The sequence below is a fragment of the Pleurodeles waltl genome, chromosome 9 (assembly GCF_031143425.1).
Source record: "Pleurodeles waltl isolate 20211129_DDA chromosome 9, aPleWal1.hap1.20221129, whole genome shotgun sequence".
Classification (NCBI taxonomy): domain Eukaryota; kingdom Metazoa; phylum Chordata; class Amphibia; order Caudata; family Salamandridae; genus Pleurodeles; species Pleurodeles waltl.
In genome coordinates, this window is record NC_090448.1 from 666,189,540 (window position 1) to 666,213,144 (window position 23,605).

At 44.3% G+C, this 23,605-nt stretch overlaps 1 protein-coding gene across 1 annotated transcript; it reads right to left on the reverse strand.

Annotated features, from left to right (window-relative positions):
* Positions 1–392: 392 nt before the first annotated feature.
* LOC138258698 (homeobox protein MSX-1-like) lies at positions 393–22,104 on the reverse strand. Its single transcript, XM_069205992.1, has 3 exons — positions 21,736–22,104; positions 8,491–8,654; positions 393–1,128 (listed from the first exon to the last, which is right to left on the reverse strand). The coding sequence occupies exons 1-3, from the start codon at positions 22,073–22,075 to the stop codon at positions 997–999; spliced, it is 636 nt and encodes a 211-aa protein (XP_069062093.1). The 5' UTR covers positions 22,076–22,104; the 3' UTR covers positions 393–996.
* Positions 22,105–23,605: the final 1,501 nt, after the last annotated feature.

The following is a 23,605-nucleotide window of genomic DNA, read 5'->3' on the forward strand; positions in this document are numbered from 1 at the left end:
CTCCACTCTATGTCATTCCACTCTATGCCACTCGACTATATGTTATTCCATTCTACGCCACTTCACTTTACTCCACTCTATGCCACTCCACTGTACAAAATCCCACTCCACTCTATGCACACGGTACTCATTTACACTCACTGTACAATACTTGACTGTACGACATTTGACTCTACTGTACAACATGCCACTCCACTGTACAACACGCTACTCCACTCTACTCCAATCGATGACACTACACTCTACAAAATTCTCCTCCACTGTACTGTACAGCACTCCACTTAACACCCTACTTGATGACAGTACACTCTACTATTTAAAACATATTTTTATTAAAAAATAAAAAATATTGATATTCAATTGAAAAAACAAAAGGTAAGGATAGGTTATAGTAGGAAAACTTTATTTATTCTTTCTATACAAACCCAACTTAAACTACATAAGCATTAGAAATCGTAAGGTTATAGCTATAACCTACATTTATAATTCACTTTCTACCCAAAGCCAACTTAAGCTGCACAAACATTAGAAATCCTAAAGTTAGACCTATAATTTAAATTTAGAATTTATGCGCCACCTTTAAATTACTGTGTCACACATCTCTGTACACAGAGTTGTCAACTCGCTCACCACACAACATTAAATATAACTTGCCAGTTTACTATACAGAGCGTTCTCATAAATAATTTCATTAGACATGTGATGAGTCTTGTTGGGAATGCCATCATTTAACATACTTTAAGTGGTGTAATATGTAATATTATAACAGTACATGGAGAAGGTGTGAGTTATAATTAATGTAGTGTGGCGAGCCCCAGAGGTGATTTGCAGTGATGCGTGATAGTGATGCATGATCGACAGTAACATAATAACACCAGTGAGAAATTAAGACCAATAGGCATGCGTTTAGTGAAGTGATGTTGCTGATGTTCGTTGAACTTAGAGCGTGAATGCTTTTTAACTGCTGTGGTCTTGAGAAGGTCCTTATATCCAGTGTTAAGCCCGGTTCTCTTTTGCAAGACGATCAACGGAAGTAACTCGCCTCTCATGAAAAGGGCGCATGACGTGTTGACCTCTCAGGTAGTCCCGTCGTTCCCGTGCTCGCCGATTCTGGAACCAGATTTTGACCTGAAATGCATATGTTTGAAATAAATAAAATAGGGGTAATATTCTGTGGGATTTACTTAATTATGAGATAATTTGACATTTATCTAGGGAGCGCAGTACGTTTCTCCATTGAATAACCTTAACTCAGTGATGGCACATTTTCATACTTTTTTTGTTTTTCTTATGACAAAGTTCCTTTTAAATCTTGAAGCTTGTTAAGGGAATGAGCTAACAGCGGTCGTGGATTGGTGCCTGTGGGCCGGTAATACTGATATGCAAGTCATACTTGAGTATCAATCATTTGACCTATACACTAAAGAACAAACAGTAGAAATCTGCACTTTTGCTGCTTAGCATGTACAGGCAGTTTACTGTACAAGGAGGGGTAAAAATGTCCTGGATGAAACAAAGATTTGGTGCAGCTACTTCTGTTACTGCTGGGAGGTACCTTTGGTGGCTGCCATCTGGTTAAAAGCAGTTGTGTATACCTGCTTCTGCTTCTAGTGGCAGCTTACTTTTATACTCTAGTTATTTTACGTACTGCAAAAGCCTGCATCACATGTTTGGGGTTTGACCATCAAGAGAACCTAATTAACTCTGACATTTTTCATTCATAGTTGAAATAGGCAAACAAAACTGGTCCAGTTTGAACACTTCCCATAAATGTACAGATGGTCACTTCATGGCCCAAGGTGTCATATTGCTTCGTAAAAGATAAACGAAATGTGATATGGGATTGTTTACGCTCTGTACGGTTGTGAAATCTACACTTGCATGACATCATTTTTAAGAAGAGTCCCTTGGGGACTTAGAACCCCCTTGACATTCTTCCTTGTCAGTTGTTTTTTGCTGCTTTCAGGGACTTTATTGCTACTGAAATTACAATAGTGTTGAGGTTGTTGACACTCAAGTAGCATCATGGGTAGATAAATATTGTGAGACCAATATTCGTAAACCCTGCCTGGATTCCTCATCATGCCTTCATTTCAGAAATGTATTTTTCCTGAGTGAATGGGTATAAGTCAGAATACTGTATACAGAAGTATCATCTTACATCCTCCATAGGAGCGGAGGAGCATCACCCCTTCACACACACACACACTGCTGCACTGAAAATGTGAAAAATAAAATGGCAATAAAATTATTTTATTGGCATCTTAAATTTTCCTCTCTGCCAGCAAATGGCGTGTGAGGGCAGGGCCAGTGTGTCACTGCTGCTGATTGGTAGCAGTGAGGAGTGGCCACTTCAGTTTGAGGTGCACATGTTGGTCTGGCCAGCTACCTTGCTACGGCCAAACCGACAAGCAATGATTCAAACTACTCCAACCCAGCTGTGAAAAGCAGGCTCAGGTCTTCAGTCTTTTACGGAGAGCTGAGGCAGGCTACTCCAGCCAATCCAGATGCTTCACTCATACTGCTTAAAAGCATGAGAGCAGTGTCTTGATTGGAAAAAGGAGTTGGCTGTGGGACCTCACACTTGGACTGGAGTCTGCAGAACATCGGGGGGATGTTGCCAGCAGTGTAAGGTAAGTGAACCTTTTTTTAAATATAAACAATTGTTTTGCGCCCCTGCATTGAAATATCTCACCAACCGCCACTGTCATCCGAAACACAGATTGCATCCTAAATTTCTTTTGGAGTAAACATGTAATCACCTTATGTGCAGATATTCTATTAATAACTCTAATTAGGGAATATTTTTGTACACAATATTTAGGACACAATAATTATGTTAGATAATATTCTGGTACGGCACCCACTGACAGGGTGGTGGATTTCAGGTCCTATTTGGAAAAAGGTACTATATGTTATAGGATTTCTTATCTGGACAAAACATAGCTGTCTCTTTTGACTAGACTGACACACTGCTGAACTCTCCAGATCCAATGGAAACCCTGGATCTTTAATCAGTTCTCCTTGTCTGCTTGTGACCAGAAGAGTGGTGTGAAAATATCTCGACTGAACCCACGAGAGAAAGATGTTGAGTCTTCTTCCAAACCTGTCTGTACTCGCTGTATCTTAGAACTTTCCCTCAGAGGTAGCGTGGAAAGAAAGTGGGGTTTTACGTTTTGAGCCTACTGATAATGAGCCCACACAAATTGACTATTCATGAAAGGGCAGGTTAGAAACTGCATCCTTTGGCAACGAACTCCAACCTCTAGGCCCCTCCGAAAACCCAGGCAGCCTGATAGTTGATGTGGATTTTGTCAGGAAAAAATAAGGAAGCTAAGATAGTAAACGCTGCCAACACCAGAAACATGGTTGAGCTCAGCCAAGCTGGCGTGCCCAGGAGAGGATGAAACTCTGCCTTCGCCTGCTGCTGCTCCCTCAAACAAAACAGGCATGTCAGGAAAATATTGACTAGCCTTTGATAAGAGAACTCCTTCTCCTCTTTAACCATGCTGCCACCAGATGTGTCAGAACAATGGAGTAGAGGCTGCTTCATGACCAGCTGCCGTTGTGTCTATGACCTGTTAAAATAGCTGAGCATGCTGGAAGAAGGGGGGGCGTGTGGAACTGGAAATGCTCCCAACTGGCGAATGTGAAAGCCCCTGGGGCAAGCAAGCAATTTATTGAGGGACAATTCAGCCTAGTGTCACTGTGTGTTGGGGTACTGGATTCATGCATGATGACAATGTTGTAAGACAATACTCCTTGTCTAATAATATGTGAAAAAATAACAAAGAATTCACACAAATGAAATTTGCTTTGAGGCACTGAACGATGTCATATTAAATACTGCCATGGACATAGATCCTGGGCATATTAACCCCGCTGGTTTACATTGAGAACTGGTATAACAACTGGCTTGGAATCAGTGAACACTGAGATAATTGCTCTGCTTTGAAGCTGTAACTGCTGTTAGAGATTCATTGTGGGGCAATACCTTCAAGCATACTATCTCTAACACGAGGAAGTAAACACAGGTACACTAACACTAGTGTTGACACAACAACCTAAACAAAAGCTGTTGGGGAAGAAATACAAGTCAAAGAACCACCGGGTGTGGGGCATGATTAATAGTCCAATCAGGATACAGCTGGGGTCATGAGCAAAAGCACAACAATGCTTTTATTGACATTAATTCTGATGTGAATACTCACCAGCCTCTGATATTAAAGACATTTGGGGGGGGGGCAGTTTGCAGAGTACCCTCCCTCCCATGTTGCAGGGTCTACCTTAAGTTCGGTCATTTTGAAAGACTCACTTTGAACAATATGAAGAATGGAGATGAATGAAATGGGTCGGTGGGTCTTTTTCCCTGTGGGCCAGAAACGGGTTAAGGATCCCGTATGCAGACATTATTGGCCAAAAGGTTGCTGTACAGAAATTAATTTATGGTGCCAAGGCGTATCAAGGTGGCGCTGGTTCACAAATTCGAAAGTACCGGCGAGGGATGCTCCAGAAAGTCATTGTCTCAGCGCCATCCTATCCTATATTTAGTTTAGATTGGTGCCTTTCCATGCCTAGTAACTGTTACGCTTCGAAATTGTCAGGGTGACATTCGGGTGTTCAAAGGCAGCAATCAGTTCCCAGATGTTGTCTTCTTAGGGGCAGACTCGCACCCTACCCAGGACCGCAGTCGCACCGCCGTCAGCATCTTGTGAGTATCCAGCCGTCTCTGGCCTGATATGTCAGGATGAATGTGAGCAGTTCCTGTTGCCCTCTTGGCTTCAGGACCGCCCTGGAGAGGTACGTACTGGCCACTTGGGTGGAGGGACCTGCGTTTATGGGGGTGGTGTGGAAGTTGGTGGGAGAATCCTTTCATCTGTCCACTGTAACACTTCTTCTTGGGTATCACAGAAGTGGGTTTTGGCCTGATGGATAACTTTAAGTTTTGCAAGATATAGTAACATATATTGGATGTTCAAGCCCCATTGCCAGTTTTTGCGGTAATGAAGGACTTTTGTTATTCTTGAAGTCATTTGGTGTAGTAAGGGAAAATTATTATTTTGTTGGACTTGAAAATTGTGGCCTTCAGCGAGCAGGCGTAGTATAGTAATTTAATATGCGGGCTGTCATGGGCCTTTGGGTGGGGCCGTGGAGGCAGTTTCAGAGCCAGAACCCTGTGGGCTCTTTTTATGAGGATGCAGGAAAAAGGGGAAAGGGCCTCTGTCAGCAGGATGGAGCGCAGTCATTGCTTCAGAAGAGGACCCCTTCCAGCTCTCGAGGAGCCCCACAAAGCGAAGGTTGTTCCTACGGGCTCTCCCCGGTGCATCTCCATGAGAGCAGCTAATTCTTTAAAGACCAAGGTGAACCTCAAAGTTATGCCTTGTTTATAATGGTGAGGGGGATGGGTGTCTGAAGTTTCCTGCCTAGAGGCCTATGGGGACCTGCCAGCCCTCAAGAGATCTCTTGAGGTGGCACAAACAGTCCAGTAGATTTTGTTGAGTGGTGTCAAGGCCAGATCCAGACTGTCCTGTGTCCTCCGAATATCACTGAGATGAAGAAGGGGGGAGGTGGCAGTGGGCTTTCTCTAGGAGCAGGCTAGAGTGGCGGCTCCACCAACAGCATGGCGATGCCGGGCTCTCAGGGTCTCACTATAACAGTGTTTTTTGTTTTGTGGCTGTCTGAACTTGGCCCCCAACCCCTACGAACCATACCAAAACCTTGGAATCATCCCTGACACCATGAGCAGACAGATCAACGCCGTCGCCTCATCATGCTTCCACATCCTACAAGTGTTACACAAGATTTTCAAGTAGACCCCACTTAACACCAGACATACAATCATCCAGGCTCTTATCACAAGTAGACTTGGCTACAGAAATGCCCTCTATTTCAGAATCCCAGCCCATGCTCTACGCTGACTCCAGCCAAACCAGAACGCCACATTCAGACTAATCCTGAACATCCGGCGAAATAACCACATCTCTCCACACTTGAACAATCTCCACTGCCTCCCAGTACAGTAAAGTTGTAAGGTCGAGCTACTCCTCCATGCCTACAAAGCTCTCTGCAACACTGGGCCAGGTTACCTCAGCCACCGCTTCAACTTCAACCAAAAAAACTGCCACCTTGGATCTGCTTCCCAGGTAAGAGCACACCTCCCTCACATCAAGAAGGACAGAAGCAGAGTATGCTCCTTCTCATGCCTTGCTGCAAATACCTGAAATGACCTCACATAATACCACAGAACCTTCCCCTCCCTCATGGACTTCCGAAGGAACCTCAAGATATGGCTCTTCCAGGCGAAACAGGCATGATCCCCGCACTCTACAAATCCACATAACAAAACATAACACATTCAAAAAGGTGTTGTTTGTGCTGTGCTTGTGAGCATACCACACCACGAATCTTTATGTATTCAAAAGAAGTGTTCATGCATGTGTTGAATTCATTAATGTCTTCTATCATCTGACTTACTCCTGTTATGGGTTAGCAAAGAGTCTTAGTGATGGCTAGAGGGCAACTCCCTGTAGTCACACTCCATTGGTCATAAAATCTAATTGGTTGTCATTGCATATTTGTAGTAGCCCCTATACTATTCCTTTCACTGACTGCTTCACTGACTGTTGTAGCATCACTAGACTGAAGTTTTTATCAATAAGCATTGGCAAAGCCAATAGGTCTCACCTATGCAAGAGCTATAGGCTTTGCAATGTGTTTTAGGAATGTTGTTCACCAGCGTGGCTGCTGTTCAGCATAGCTAAAAGTTAGTGGCAAAGAGGAGAGGAGAGTGCCATGAAGTGTCGCAGAGTGGAATGACGAAGAATGGAGCAGAGTGTTGTCGAGTGCAGTGGCAGAGAGTATTGTGTATTCGAGTGGCATAGTGTGGAGTTGCGTAGAGTGGCATACCCTGGAGTGGCACAGAGTATAGTGGACTAGTGTAGAGTGCATTGGTGTAGAATACTGCATAGTACAGTGGCGTAGAATGCAGTGGCATTGAGTGCAGTGGCACTGAATTCAGCGGCATACAATGCAGCGTCGCAGAATGCAGTGGCATAGAATAGAGTTGTTCACAGTAGAGTGCAGTGGCGCAGAGTAGAGTGGCTCAGAGTAGAGTGGCGAGGAGTGCAGTGGAAGAGTGCAATTGTGTAGAGTGCACTGGTGAAGAGAGCAGTAGTTAAGAATAGAGTGGCATAGAGTGCAGTGGCATTGAATGGAGTGGCGCAGAGTGGAGAAGAGTGGTGTAGAGTGCAGTGGGGCGGAGTAAGTTGTTTCAGAGTAGAGTGTAGTGGTGTAGAGTGGTAGTGGTGCACGGTAGAGTGCAGTTGTGTAGAGTGGCATAAAGTGTAATGGCGTAGAGTAAAGTGGTGTACAGTGCCGTGGCATAGAGTGCAGTGGTGCAAAGTAGATTAGTGTGGTGTACAGTGGATTGGCATGGAGTGCAGGGACATAGAGTTGAGGGTTACAGAGTAAAGTGCATTGGCGCAGAGTGTATTGGCATAGAGTGCATTGTTGCAGAGTGGCTTAGAGTAGAATGTGTTTATCAGTTACTCTGGCCAGTCCCCTCTTATCTGATAGATGGTTCCAACAGACCTCATCATTGAGAACATGTGCGGATGTATTAGGGTGGTAAATCCATAGTTGTTCAAGATGTAGCAGTTTGTATTCTGTATTTGTCCCAATATGGTTTATTTTGCCAACTATAAACCATGTGAAGTCATGCTCAGAGTGCTTGATTAGTCAACTGGTGGCAGGGGTATGTAGAACTATATGAATTCATCTACGTTGGAGAGGCATAGTTATCACTAGTGCACCAGTTGCAGTGGTTGCTGGGCACAAGCTTGTAAGGGAGCTCTGCACCCCAACTCCTGCAGTCTTTTACCTTTTACTCCCTTTTGCTACATAAATCAAATTGAATTGTGATGCAATAGCAGCAGTGTTTGTAACAGTGTTGCTCTAGGCAAGGGTGTCATTAACCTCTCTCACTTTAGCAGTTTGTTTATGATTTCTTTATATTAGATTGGAGACAGTGGTCTTCACACAAGTCATAAACACCTCTGGAACAGAATAGTATGATGGAGTTGTGTGATGAGTGAACACTCAAAACAAGGGAACATAAAAGGAACAAAAGAATGGAGGGATGGAGAGAAGGGATGGATGGAGTACGGAAGGATGTAGGGATGGATAAACTAATACATGACAATGTCCATCAACGGTTGAGGTACAAAGGGCCCCACTTGGCTACAATGTTTTCTGAATTTCTCCAGTGAAGCCACCCAAGGAGTGCCTGCCCTGATCACCTCACTCGCTCATTTGGAATACGGTTTAAAGCGGGGGTATGTTATGTTAATTTTCTGGCTACTCCCTTGGCTCAAGGGTCACTGAATGTAAGAGTGCAACTAAGTGCAACCCATTGCAACTAAGAGGGCCCCCAGCGCCTGAGAGAGTGGCTGACTAAGATGTCAAAGTGTTCGTGAATACTTCCTTGCTTACTCTATTTTCTGTCAGTTCCAACTCTGTGGAAATCTCCCGCACCTGGCTGGTGCTCAGGTATCGCGTTTGTTGGAAGCTCCCCTCCAGGACGCTGAGTTGAAAGGATGAGAAGGGAACCCTCGGGCTTCTGGAAGTTCTGCGAGGTCTTCCCTCTCGCTTCATCTCTGGAAGAAACGTAAAGGAAAAACGTGAGCTTCTTATTTAACTTCCCCCACCCACCCAAGATGTACCATGGGCCAGACCCCCCGCAGCCTAATTGGGGGCGGGGGTGGCGTTTGGGCATTCTTACCAAGCAATCTGTATCTGTGAGGTGGTCCCCTATTGAGTTATCGGTGCTTGCAGAGAAAGTTTAAATGGCGGGAATCATAGGGCATCCTGGCAGGTTCCTGACCTATTTGGCAATCAGGTAGTGCCCGATGGACTGATCTGACAGGACAGTGTGTGGGACTTTTTGGCTGTTTGTGGGCCTGTTTTGTGATATGATGGGCGATTTTTACTGTTGCGTCTCATTGTTACCTTTTTAATTCACAAGTGGGTGCCACTTTTATTTTGGTGCCTGGTCCTTTTTTGTATCCCAGTCAGACCCAGCATCCTGGCCACGTTTTGCTTTTTTGCTTCATTCACGCCACTGCCTCCCTCATGGAAACACATCACTTTTTTCAGTGATGCGTTGATGCTAGAGCCATTGGAATTACCACTCACTAGGCGGAAAGATAGTTTGAGTGTCTTGGGGTCAGATTAAGAGCCGGTAAACGTGTTCCCAGTGAAAAAAGTACTTTCATTGAGATGAGGTCTTAGTGAGGTGGGCAGACCGAGTAGCTATCTAGGGTTCGCTTTCTTCCACTGAGTTAGACTCTCTCTTTTGAGTAACTGGTGTCAAACATGCCTGTATCAGAGTTCTGATTTTCTGTTTGGTTTAAGGGGCTTGTATAAAATCTATTTGAATGTCAATAAATACTTATTTCTGAGGGTCTTTCTAACTTTATCTAGTGATCTTGGTGTCCCATGGAGAGTATTTTTGAGGATTTCTATTTAAGACTGCTTTGGTGGAATGATTAACAGGGAGATAGTCTAACAACATTGTTTTTATATTTTTAAGAGACAGTTACGCTATAGCTGTCATCTTTATCAGGGTTTATGTAGAGGTTTATGGTGAAGATCCCCTCAGTCTGGTTGATGTAATTATGTATACACTTTACATTAGGTGTGCCTAAATGTATTATCATGGTACATCTTGAATCTATGATTTTATTCCCCGTATCTAGTCTCCATACTGAAAATCATTCTAGATCAATAATCTAACGCTAAGTACCCCTATAATGTGTGAAACGACCTTAGATCTTATTTCAATATATAACTTGTAAGTGTTGAATCATATAACACATGTGCTGGATGAACTACATTCTTCAATAAATACAAAATACTATTCATCATTATAGCTACTTATAAAAACAGACACATAGCCTGAAGGTAATGTGCTCATATTTTGCAGTGTATTAATTCACATTACGGATACCTTTAGCCCCTTGTGTCTTTTCAGATGTATTTTTATTTTACATTTTTATGGCTCAATTGTATTGGACAGTATTAGTGTGCACTACATTAGAACTGAAAAAAGATTAAACGTGCAGAACGTCCTAATAAGTTGTGCACAAAAGGAGATCTGAGTAGGGATTTAATGTAAGTAGGATCTATCAAACCAGAATTATGGGTGTGAATACCCAATCAACAGGTCTTTAACTTTGTTACGTTTGAATAAAAACAGTGCATGCCTTGTTGCAATAACTTTAGAATGGCTTTGTTAGGGACAGAGGTGAGTTGTAAGAGCAATGAGTATTTCTGTTAATGTTTCAGTACTGATATTTTTGTGATGCGTGCCCCTCAAAATGACATAGTACAATAGTCCTTTGCTTTGGCTATCTGTGTATGGGGAATGTTTAAGGAGTAATAAAATGTTTCTATTGCAGCAGGTTAGCAGTATTCAGATTTAAACATGGACGTGAATAGCTTTCACCACCCCCAGGCGTGCAAGCACTTGGAATAGCTCCCTTATTTCATAGCTACAATAATAACAAAAACTAGTGCTTGGATGACCGGATAAAGAGTCATGGGCGAGGGGGCATTTTATGTCCTGTGGATCATATGTCTAACATGCCTGTAATAGAGTACCGACTTTATGTTTTGTTTGAGGCTTTATAAAAAAAAGAAAACATTTGACTGGTAATAAATACTTCTTCCCAGTGTTGTGTCCAACCTTATCTTGGTGTCTCATGGAGGTATGTTTCTGAGAACTTCTATTTACTGTTGCTGAGACAGGATAATTAACAGGGAAACGACAGTTTGTGCAGAGGTCTACACCTCTCCTATCTTTCATGTTCAGAGATCTCACCCCATCTGCAGAGATCAAACACATAGGTAGACTTTTCCATAGTAAGTGTGGGAAAGACAATAGGGTATATTTACTTGTGCGGAGATCTCCCCACATAAAATACAGGATAGGCAAAGGGGTATACTTCAGGACATAGATTGGCTAGTTCTAGTATGTTAGTACTACTATTGTAGCTCTACTAAACATTCTACAAAATGCAATGTGTGAATAGGCCCCAATGTGAGTCTGAGTGTACTACCATGATATATCTTGAATCAGTGGTTTTAGTCACTTTATCTATGTCTCATTACTGAATACTGTGGCTCGGGCAGCTTAGATTGTGAAGAGGGGGTGCACAGAATGGTAGGAATAAGGGCAAGAAAATGGGTACTGAAGTGGAGAGTGATCAGTGCGGGATGATTGGGGATGCCGAACAGGAATAGTGAAGAAAGATCAGACAGTGAATGTTTGCTGACAGAGTTTCTGACAGTGTGATCTATTGCAAAGGATCAGAAGTTGGGTACTTAATAGAATCAGAGTGAAGGAAGCTGAAGCAAATCGAACTGTTGGGTGATACAGAGAATAATTCAGAGGATGTTGGCTAGGGTTTGCTGAAAATCATTCAGTGGGTGTTCCAAAATGGACTGAACCTTGGAGATGTCAAATGTCATGAAGGGAGCATAACATTGTTGTACATATTCAGACAGGTGGGAGATGCTTGGAGAACGGAAGCAGCAAAACATGTTGCAAGAGTCGAGCAGTGCAAGGAGCTGGGAAAAAAGTGAAATTGAATGGGGCTAGGGTTTGGTTGGAAAAGTCCTCTGCAAGGTTATGGATGTGTACCCCTGCCCTGAGTGCCCAGCTGTACTGTTGTCAGGATCCCTAATGTTATTTTTTGCTGTCATAGGCAAACACGGATCATGCGTATGAACCATAATGTAGGCCTTTCTCATGGACTGTGGTCTTGTTGGACTCGGAGGGGATTCCCAAAACCCTACTTTATAGGGGTGGAAGACTAGTGCCCTGACCAACAGTTAAGCTGCACGAGTGCGGTGGTCGCAGTGTATAGTGTTCAGGAGGAGTGAACAGACCCTTTTTAACCTGTATCACTGAAGTGAGGCCTACAGGCTGACTCAACTTTTTAAGTTCCGCCGCTGTGTGCTTAACTCACCCTTGGCCTATATTGGTTAGTTGTAAAGTGCTAGGCAGTGCAGCAGTGAGGACTCTGCACTGGATGTATGTGTGCCTGGTAAGGGTACAGTTCAGGGGTAGAGCAGTACTGTGCAGTGTTTGAATAGTGAATGTGTGCACTGAGTATATGTATAACACAGAGAAATACATTACATGAAACGTAGTGATGTGCAGTGCGTGGTGCTTGAAAGTATGTGAGGGGTGTATGTATGCTTGCGTAGTGTTATGCAGTGCACGCATCACGCATGATAGCAGTGTGTGTGTGTGTGTGTTTGCATGTAGCACACCATGGCACAATACAGAAAGTCTACAGTACTGAGCAGTGTACACGGAGAAAATGTGAAAATGTGTGTGCTGAATGTATGTGCACCTGGAGTGGCACAATACATGGAGGTAACAGTACAGGACAGTGTGTGTGCTGTGTGTGTACAATGAGTACAAATGTGCCTGCAATGGCACATTATACAGAGGACATTGAGTTCCAATTTGGGAACCCAGGCCTCATGGTAAAGGGATGAGAAGTTGAGTAACACCTCCAGGCAGATTTGTTTTTTGCTGCATTCCTGTGAGCTGGGATAGACACACTGGAGAAGGGAGAGGGAGACTCCCCCTGTACACTTAAGAGGTACTCTTTGATTCAGGTGAGAGATTACAAGGAAGGGGCATGGACACATTTCAGGAAGGAGATAGGGCTGATAAAAGAATCATAAAGAGTAAGGCTGGGAGCCTGGGATTAACATTTTGATGCACATATCACTGTGGCTGACATCCTTGTGTGAACTCTAGTCATTCCCATGGCTTGTGTTGTGGAGTTTTGGAATATCTCCTACATTGACAGACAGCCTTTCAAGAGGAAGTGAAAGTCGAAAAAGAAGCAGAACCCCAACATAAAACTTCAGAGACACAGACCTTAAATCCCTTTTGGTGTCTGGAAATGGACTATAAGAAGAGGAGGTTAAAAACCCCAAAAATGTGTCATCTGCCAAGCAGCCACACATACTGTGCGTGGAAGGCAAGCTCTGCAAGACTCCTGGCTGTAACAGGGACTGGAGGCCAAAGCCTGCTAGTCTCCCTGCTGAGGGAAGGGACCTCACACAGGGAAACCAAGAGCAATTGTTTTGGAGCCTTTGGCACCAGTGCCTACCTGCTTGCCAAAAACCCATGGGCTCTGTGAGAAAGAAGAGAGTGTTGGAGGCAGTGAAGTTCAGTGGGGAGCCCTGTCAAGGGAACTCCCGGTGCGAGGTATGAAGCGACAGCTGCTGTAAAGAATGCGCTGTTGCCCATGGTCAGATTCAGTTAGGTGACCCTCACAAGCCAGCAGAGGACCTCTGTGACAATAGCCTGAACTCTGTGAGGTGGTGGGTGGGAAGCCCATACTGCATACTTGCAATGGCTCTGTCTGTCAGGAGCGGCTGATATGAAAGTTATTGCGGTCAACATCCTCCAAGAACTATGTGGGGCCTTAGCAGCAATCCTGTATCTCAGAAGGAGCCACTGTGGTATAGACTGCTGGGAGGGCTGCTGGTACCGAGTGAGCTGTGAAGTTTCGGGCTGATGCCCAAGAACGGAACCCTGTGGATCAAACTAAGTATTGAAAATTGCCCCCAACCTGTCCAATGGACTGAGGGGGACGTCATGAGTGCATGTCTACATTGCTCAGACCAGGTCTGGAGAGCCAGAAAACAACCTCCACCTCCCTTGATGGGGAGCGCTGAACTTATTGTGCCGCAGGAAGCACAAGAGCAATTCTGATCTCTGCTAGAGTTGGCCGCATTAGCTGACGGAGAGCCTGCACCCGCTGGGTGCTGCAAACCCTCCTGTGTGCAGACCGGCACCAGGTCGGGCACCAACTGAGACACTTAACAATTCCTCGCGGCTGGAGCCGATAAGACATGTTATGGGCCTACTGGGCCCCAGGGGACCTGCTCCTAAAGGTGCTACGACACCAAAAACATTTTTGACCACTTTCTAAGAATTAGAGTGGACTCTTGAGTAAGGTCTACTAGTCAGCATTCCCTGGAATGCGGCCACCAGTGAGTAGGGATTAACCCCGACCAGATTACGAGAAGTGGATGGGACAGGGATTTGCCAGTGAAACACTGGAGCCCAACCTCACGGGGATTGTGGTATTGCTTATGAATGTCATAATACTTCATTGAATGTGTAGAGTTAGAAACAAAACACTTTTTTTAACATGATAATAAGTGTTTGACTGGACCTTGATTTATTTACATTGCTGTGTGCTCTTTGAGTTAGGAGTCTTTCTCACTAGCTTATACCTACACTTCCCCACCCAGAGAGCCGTTGACTGTTCATTCACAGATACCACTGAGAGTGAATTGCAGAAGGGGTCATTGATCCAGCTGCTCAGGATCAATAGTACGCCGAGCCTTGGGACTTCAAGAGTCCTTGGTTGGGCCCAGTACCCCTGCGTGCTACATTCCCCTCCAAAAGGGGTTTTGACAGACAGATTCAGACATTTTACGTTTGAGTAGAGCTGTAGGATGAATGAGGATCCCTTAGGAATAGTTACTTGTACAGAAGTTTATAATGCACTACTACTGGATTCGCTGGAGTGGGATAGAACTCATGGGTGTTGTTAGTGTAGAGCTAAAGGAAGTCTGACAGAATGTGGGATGTAATAGCAGTCCCTGACTTGATTCTAACCTTGCGCTGTTCTCTGGTTTATTTCAGAGTTTGTACTCTGGTTTATTAGGGGCTGTCTAGGGCTCATGTTGATGCCTTGTAAATAGTAAACATTATGTAACTGACCGCTCTGCCAAAAGGGTATCTTGTGTTGTTTTTTTGGTGCTGTGCTTCTGCTTCTGTTTTGGTCTTTACCACAATGAATATGTTCTTGTCTCCTCTATGCTCGGCTGTGATTTTTGCGCCTTCCATCTATCTAATTAGGTGCTTTTATTTTGTGCCAGACCAATAATTGCAATTAATGTTATGAATATTTTCTCATTGATTTTCTGATGTTTGTGTGTATTTCTTACTTTTTCTGCTGTTGTGTGACCATTATCATGTAGAAGTGACCTGCTGTGAAGTTAGTTCAAAAATATATTTAGAAGTTGTGCAGCTTCTATTCATAGTAATATGTCAGAACCAGTTTGGTTCTTTTCCAAGTGTTGTTCTCATGGTCCTTTCCTTTGTATATATTGATGCTTCTCACACCAGACAGCACTCGGGCTGGCTCTAAGCAGGCATGCCCACAATATGGGCACAATTAAGTGTGAGATCTGTGCACCTGCCTGTCGTTAACCCTTCTGAGGCAGCACTTAGGTAGGTACATTTTATTGCATAGTTACTTAAAACCATTCCACAACACAAGAACCCTAAAATACAATTGATAAAATATAATAGCAACGTTAAGACTAAAAACAGGTTTCATAAAGAGCCTACAAGGGCCGAAGGTCCAGGAGCCAAAGTGCCAGAGCAAGGGTAGATGAAAGCAGCCGTGTAGTACTGTCTTGCGCATAGTTAGATTTAGGGACCCATCCCAAAGTTTAGCAATGACAGTGAAAAAACAGACAGATTTGTTTGCGCTAGGCAAGGCTGAAAACCTGAAGAGTCCAGACCAGTTCTACATGCAAAATTAACAGTGACAGTGAAGATATGGGCAGGTTCTATTCACATTGTGCACAGTGAGAGACAGATGAGTCTGGACCAAAGTGCGACTTGCAAATTTACCAGTGACAGTGAAAATTAACAAAAAAGACAGACAGGTTTTATTTACACTGTGTACAAAGTCCAGGTCAGGGTGCCACAGTGTCTGCCGTTGGCATTTTCTTTGAGGTCAGGGCAAGACATTTTGCAAATCTGCAAGTCCGTTAAGGATTTCCAGTGGCAAAGCAGGCCATCACTGCCTTACTCCGGGAACGAATTCCCCTTTGGTTGAAGGGGATTTTTAGCAGTACTCTTCTTTTCTCCAACAGTCACCCACAGCTGCACAGTAGATGTGGAATATCTTCCAAGTCTGTGTTGCATAATCTGCAGACCTTGGCTGTATTAACTCTCTGCCATTGGGGAAGATGCTGGGAGCAGGGCTGCAAGCCCAGACGATGCTTCAGGAATTTCTGTTTAAAAACTCTGGAGAAGCCTAAGCTTAGGTATTTTTGGGGTGCGGATGAGGTGTAGGGGTGCAAGACAATATAGGCATGAGCTTTACCACAGAGGGTTGCCTTGTCTTCCGTTAGCGATTGGAGCTTGATAGACTCCCATACTACTTATTTGAACGTGGTGTGGCTAGTCGGTTTCCCAAAACTCAGTTAGCCTGGTCTTGAGCCGGAAGTCTTTAAGGCAGGTTCCAGTTGGGGATATTTCCCTCTGCTGCTGCTGCTGCTCCTGCCATAAGTAGTGGTTGAGTGAGCCTGGTGGTGCCATTCTTATTTTATCCCAGAGGATGATAAAAGCACCTTGCCTTGTCAAGGTTAGTTCGACAGACCAAACCCCAGGATGATCTGTGCCGGAGAGGTGTACTTTGACAGGCTGAAGATGAATCTGTAGGCTTTCACTAATGTGCTGTCCAGGATCTTTGCATCCTTGCTCCTTTGGAGTTCACTGCCATATGTTAGGGTCGGTAATACCTTGGCTTGCAGTACCTGGAGAAGAGGAGCCAGCGTTGGCCCGTTCAGCTTTGCTTTAAGGGACTTTAGCAACACAACCAATGACAACCCTTTCCATTTTATTACTTCTGTGTGTGAAACTACCCTCCTTGTTGACTAAAACCACCAAATATTTATATTCTGTTGTTGGCACTATAGCTATATTTTCGCAGTACAAAATTGGCACCTTTTTCTGGAAGTAGTTTATAGACAGGGTGCGTGTCTTGTCAAAGCTGATGCTTAGACCATTTTCGTCTGAGTATTTCTGTACTGTGCTCAGAAGGTGTTGCAGACCCACTGGGCTGTGGCTAACTAGGACTATGTCATCTGCATTCTGGACACTCGCAGGGGCAGGCCCCCCATCCTTGGGGCATGGGAGTTGCATTTGTCAAGTGCCAGCTTCAGATCAGTCAGAAATAGATTAAAAAGTGTGGGGACCAGGACACACCGCTGTTTTAACCCCTTGGTTGTTGGTATTCACCTTGAGAGTTGCATCCCTTCACCCAAATTTACCTGCACCCATAGGTTAGTGTGGACAGTGATTAGCATGTCCAGAATGGTTTGTGGGATCCCCCAGCTTGCCCCACAGCCTGGTGTTGTCCGCATGATCAAAGGCTGCCCTGAAGTCAATAAAACAAAGATGGAGTGATTGTTTTGATGCTTGTGCCCTGTCTTCAGGTAGTGCGATGGCCATGATGTTGGTGATAGTCCCAGAGGTTTTTGAAAAGCCAGTTTGGTTAAGTGCTATTATTACATCTTCTGTTGCCCAGGTCAGCACTTCCTTGAGTAGGGTCCCAGTAAGGTATTTTGCCTCACTGTCGATTAGGGCAACTAAGCGGTAGCTGTGTGGCATCGACCTGTCCCCACTTTTGTGTATTGGGGATATTAGCAATCCTCTCCAGGAGTCTGGGATTGTGCCTGTGAGTCTAGTTTCTTAGATAAGTGGTTCCAAGGCCTCTGCCCAGAAATCCAGGTTCTGCTGGAAGATCGCTGGAGGAATACTGTTTGGACCAGGTGCCCCATCCTTTCTGCCTTTACCTATTTGCCATTTGATTAAATTCACATGTATGGACCTGGGCGAGTATCTAAACCTGTTTGTTGGCCAATATAAGTGTGTTGGGTGTTCCCTTCGGTTGAAGATGCATTGCAGAGCATGTTAGTTACCTTCATGCCGATTTCCCGGACAGTATTAGGCACAGTACCGCCTTGGTTGAAATGTTCCCCCAAGAATTTCACCTAGCTCTTCTGCTATGTGCGATAATTTACCCCCATGTGATGGGTGCGCCAGATTGTTAACCGTTTTCCAAAACCGAGCCCCCCATCATTATGCTTGATGTCAGATTTACCCAAATGTCATCCTCTTGTACTCTGTTGGTGGATATTAGACTTGGAAGCTCTTGGCATGATCTCCATCATCTTGTTGCTTCTGACCTCCTGTTATTTATCCTGTGCTGAACTTAGGGCTCTGGGCACTCTACCAATGCTAACCAGTGCTAAAGTGCAAGTGCTTTCTGTCTAAATTGTATTGGTGATTGGCCTATCCATGATTGGCATATCTGATTTACTGGTAAGTCTCTAGTGAAGAGAACTATGGATGCCCAGGGCCTGTAAATCAAATACTACTAATGGGCCTGCAGCACTGATTTTGCCACCCACATGAGTAACCCTGTAAACCTGTCTCAGACTGGTCACTGCAGTGTCTGTGTGTGCAGTTTTAAACTGCCATTTCCACCTGGCAAGTGCCAGGCCAAAAACTTCCCTTTTACTACATGTACATCACCCCTAAGGTAGGGCCAAGGCAATCACATGGATAGGGTGCAGTGTATTTAAAAGGAAGGACGTGTACTGGTATGTTTTACATGTCTTGATAGTTAAATACTGTTAAATTCGTTTTTCACCACTGCAAGGCCTATCTCTCACATAGAATAACATGGGGATTGCCTTAAAATATATTTTAAGTGCAATTTCCCATTGGGAGCAGATAGAGATGTGGAGTTTGGGGTCTCAGAACTCACAATTTAAAAATACATCCTTTGATAAAGTTGGCTTTTAGATTGTACATTTGAAAATGGCACTTTTAGAAAGTGGTCATTTTCTTGCCTAACCATTCTGTTCCTTTGCTTGGCTGCTAAATACACATCTGGGACAGAATGACAGTTGGGCTGTTTGTGAATTCACTTTAGACAGCCACACAAAAGGAGCTGAGGTCTGTCCTGTATATCCTGATGGGTCTTCCTGGGCTACAGTGGAGGGAGGAGCTGACACCTGCACATGAATAGGGCTGTGCCTGTCCTCACACAAAGCAGTCTCCAACCCCCTAGAGTTTGTCTGGGGCCAGGATAGGGTGAGGCAGGGTCTTGTGCACCACAAAGACTTTCCTTTGAAGTTTGCCTACTTCAAAGGCAGAAATGAGATTCCCTAATGGAGCACTCTCTTACACACATACAATGTTGATTCTTTCTATAGATTTGGATCAATCAATCAATCAATCAAAGCATTTGTAAAGCACACTACTCACCCATGAGGGTCTCAAGGCGGTGATGGGGGGGCTGCTACTGATCAAACTGCCAAGTCTTGAGGTGTTGCCTGAAGGTAACTGAGGCCTGTGTCTGTCGTAGGTGGGCTGGATATATTTCTCCATCATGTCTCAGTCCAACCCATGTATGCTCAGGACCATCAACTTTCAACAAAATATCTCAAAATGGTCAACCCAGTGCAAGATAAGTGGGCTGTATGCTCTAGTAATACCATAAAGTGACCTGCATAGCTGCTTAAAGCTGATAGCTTACTAAAAATCATAAAGCTGCACACCATGCTTCCACACATCTTCATTCATCACACTGTTATGCACTGTGTCTCATAACACAATAAATGCACCTTGGTGGTCATCATGCACAACATGAGAACTTCCCATATAGGATCCAAACAAAACCAACCCACTCCAAACCACACAACCTACATGGTATAGCATGCAACCCATGAAGGTAAGAGCTTCAGTTCATATATATATATATATATATATTGCAATACAATACAAACTAATACCTCGAGTGTCATTCAAAAGCAACATTTGCTCTGATTTGTAATACTCGGCTGTTCACATTTAAGGAACTATTTTTTTCTTTCTTTCAACACTCCATGAGAGTGCATTTGTTTGCTAGCTCTCAGCTCCCTCCCTCTTGTCCTGCTCTACTCACACCTCAAATACGCCCCTCCCTGCGCTGTGTTGTTCCCCACACTACCAGCTTGCCTGTGAAAGCACAGCAGCAGGGATATTTTTGCTGGTCCATGGCTGAAAAGAAGATATTAAAGGTTGTTTTGGTTTAATCTCTGCATTCCAGATATTCCACACGTGTGTTTTTAGCCGTATCTGTAGACATGGTTTGACGTGAATCTGTTTCATACAGACTGTAAAAAAGATCCAAGTAAACCTTATTCAGTCATTTACATTTTATTCATTCATTTATAAAACTTATTATTTTCGGTTTGTGAAAATTTGTAAAATATACGATGTGGTCATCGTACTGAAACGTTTGGAGACCCCTGGTGTAGAAGGTGGGAACAGAGGTACTTTGTCAGAGATTGTGTAAAGGACCTGTGCCTTCGGTCAGGACTGAGCTAGATTCATAGGAGCTTTGTATGGTCTCTGCTGAGTGGAGTGGAAGTGCAGGGTAGGAGTAGAGTGTATTGGTGTTGCAAAGGATGGGTAACAATTCTGAAGTAGCAGAAGAGGTACAGAGCATGCTAGCCAAGAATACATACTATGGAGTAATGCATTGCTAAGAATACCAACCATCAGATTAGAGTCATTAAAGACAGCATATCTTTACTACCAGAGCATGACTTAAAAGTGCTTGCCCTTTTCTGATCGCAGTAAAGAAACTCTGTTTTACTTGGAGGACCAAAAACACATCTTTCACCTGTCGAGAACACACTAAATACAGCTTCTTGCCTGATCTCTGGAGCTGTTTCCAAAAGAACAAATGATGGATGGAATGTGTAACAAATCAAACATTCACCCCCAGTCACAGATCTTGTTTTTTTTTGCTTGCCACACCATTCCAGTTTGGACCCAGTCATATGCAAATTATTCTTGACCCTGCTCCTCATGAGAACAGTCCAGACCGAATTGCCATGCTCTCCTTGGACCAGAAAGAAGCATCCTGGGACCAGTTTCAGGGTATCACCCCTCATCAGCTAGTGCTCGCTATGCCACCAGATTCAAGCTAGCCTGGATGAAGAAGGGTTATACCAAGAAACCGGTCCAAGGATGCTTTTTTCTGGTGCAGGGATGACCTGGCCTGGCAGTTCGGTCTGGACTGTTCTTATGGGGAGCAGGGTCAAGACTGATTTGCATATGGCTGGGTCCAAACTGCTTGTTCTTCTCACAGACCCGTTTCTCTAGATTTTCACAATACTCGTGAAATCCGTGTCCCTGAAGCCTCGTCATTCCTTGTTCCCTATCTTTTTACCAGATAAGCACAGGAGGAGGCGATCTGCCACGAAGCTACTATAACTGCCACAGGGGCTCGATGGCACCCGTGCACTGATTGAGCCCCGGTCTTGTGATGCTTGTCTGTTGTGTGTCATACTGCTCCTGCTTACACCTGTTGATTTGTATCACCATTGCTCTGAGCTACGTAAAGCACTCTCATGCTCCAGGCATTGTTTTCATTCTACAAAAATTCAATAAACAAATGAAAAAAGTGGTTGAGGTGGATTGTAAGGGTGGTGCACGGATCTCAGTATCAGAATATCATAGGAGGTGCAGAGTTGGTTCAAGGTGGATTGGCAAAGATGTGTGTGCGTCAGTCCCACCGTAGAAAGAGACATACAGGGCAGGTTGTGGTGTAATGCGTGCGCCTCAGTTCAGGCCTATTACGAGAGGTAGAGGGCAGGACTGAGATGGAGTAAAAGAGCTGCTGTGGGTCTCGATACTGGAATATCACGGGAAGTGCAGAGTCGGTATGAGTCGGATTGTCAGAGATGTGCAGAGCCTGTCAGTGCTGAAATATCAATCAACACAGGCAAAACTGAAGGCGCTGCAGAACAAGGACATGTTACACAAGGTTTTCTTACTTGGTATTTTCGGAGGCCTGAAACGGGTACAATGGATCCAGGAATGCTCCTCTCCGACCGCCCCGGTGCTGGCACAGGGGTCTCTGGGCTTCTCGTCCAGGCCTCGGCCTTGCCGGGCGCCCAGGTTGCCTGAACTCTCGGTAGCCAGGATAGAACGGATGGAAAAGTCCGCCAGTCGTGTAGGTGTGTTGCGGGCTGGGATCCAGTAGGGAGCGAATTTGAAGCCATATTCAGCCTGGACAAGAAAGGCAGGCAGTGCTTCGCTTGGGACAAAGGGCAACAGGTCGAGGGCACTGAAGGGATAAGGCGGAGGCAGACCGAGCACCTGGAATGCAGCCATAGGTCGAGGGAAAACCTGGTGGGCAGCGCTGGCAGAGTACAGTATCGCCTCTGCCTTCTCGGGCTCGCTTAAGAGCGCAGAGTAGAGAAAGCCGGCGAGAGGCCGGCTTAGGAGGCCTTAGCCTGGACCAATCATGGGGCAGGCGGGTGATTCCAGAGATAACATCTGACATCAGGTACCTGGCAGCAGGTGAAGTTGAAATAACCACATTATGGGGTTTTGATTGGAAACATTATGTTAAGATAATTGGTGTTTGTGAAGCTCTATGTACCACCCGTGGGGCCGCTTCTGAATCTTTTGGTTGTCAACATGCAAGCTGCCTCCCTAGTTCAACTTGCTGTGCTCAGTATACGCCACTTTGAAGAACGGTGCAGTCTATTGGCGTGTTAAGAACTTTGAGGGACTCCGTTGCTCTCGAACTTTGCAACACTACAGACAAAAATCTATTTGGAAATGATGCATGCCCCGCATTTTTTTGGTTCCTTGAAATCCTTTTAGAATTCTTTCAGCTCAGTCGTGCAGACGATTACAGGTCAAAAACGATGTTCTCACTCATCGACCTAAAATAGCCTCCGAGTACTACCAAGAGAGATAGAAGTGCAGCAAAAATAAAGAGAAAACGAGCAACGATAAAGCAAATAGGCCTATTTTTTTATTCAAAAGTGCTTATTCGTCTATTTGCAGGTTTGTAGTTGAGAGGGTGAATTTGAAAATAGATAAATCAGTGGGCGCAGTGAGATGAGAGACTGAGTGCTTGCGTGGACCATGGCTCAAAGGTCAAGGGAGTGAACGGAAAAAGTACGAATGCATGCACGCAAGGATGGATGGATGAGTAATTAAAATATAAGGTAATACTTGTTTGGCTGTGTGAGTATGAGCAAAATGACTGGGTTTGCAAGTTCATACTTGAGTGGATGGATGAACTGGCTAACTGTGTGAATGGGTGAGTCAGTGCATGCTAGTTTGCACATAAGATATCATCAGGACCACTGGAATTATGCTGCAGAGGATGGAACAGATAAATTATGTAGCACGGCTGAGTAAATTATGCGGCAAAAAGGCAAATTATGCCGCATTATGCAGCACATTTGTTGATAGTGTTACTTTGTTATTATGTAATTTGTACACATGTTAATGCTGTTTGGACAAATATTTCACCCAATTCGTACCATTTTAACAACCAAATGCACAAATAAGCAACTAAAAGATGAACAGCTAACATCTGAGAAGGGCCTTCCACTGTGCGCAATCAAGTTGCCACGTTTTTAGAAACCTTTGAGCTGTTTGAGCTGGAAAACACATTTTTTTTTGTTAAAACCTGTAGAGTATAGAGCAGATGATGGGTTGTGTAGGAAATGCAGCAAATCCATAATTACGCGCCAAAAAGCTGCAGAAGCGCATAATTCAGTGGATGACACATTTAGACAAATCTAATATTGTGTGCCCTAACAGGGAAAGAGGCAAACAGATTATAATGGAAATATGGGAAGAACACCAGGTTCTATCTCCCTGGACTCAATTTATTATATC

What these genes read in the sequence shown, in the direction of transcription:
- LOC138258698 (XM_069205992.1), bottom strand. Translation starts at nt 22,075, where the DNA reads ATGGCTGCATTCCAGGTGCTCGGTCTGCCTCCGCCTTATCCCTTCAGT. An exon ending in CAGGCCTCCGAAAATACCAA is followed by an intron (nt 8,655 to 21,735) that starts GTAAGAAAACCT and finishes CGTTTCTTCCAG; the next exon opens with AGATGAAGCGAGAGGGAAGA. An exon ending in TGGAACTGACAGAAAATAGA is followed by an intron (nt 1,129 to 8,490) that starts GTAAGCAAGGAA and finishes TATGCATTTCAG; the next exon opens with GTCAAAATCTGGTTCCAGAA.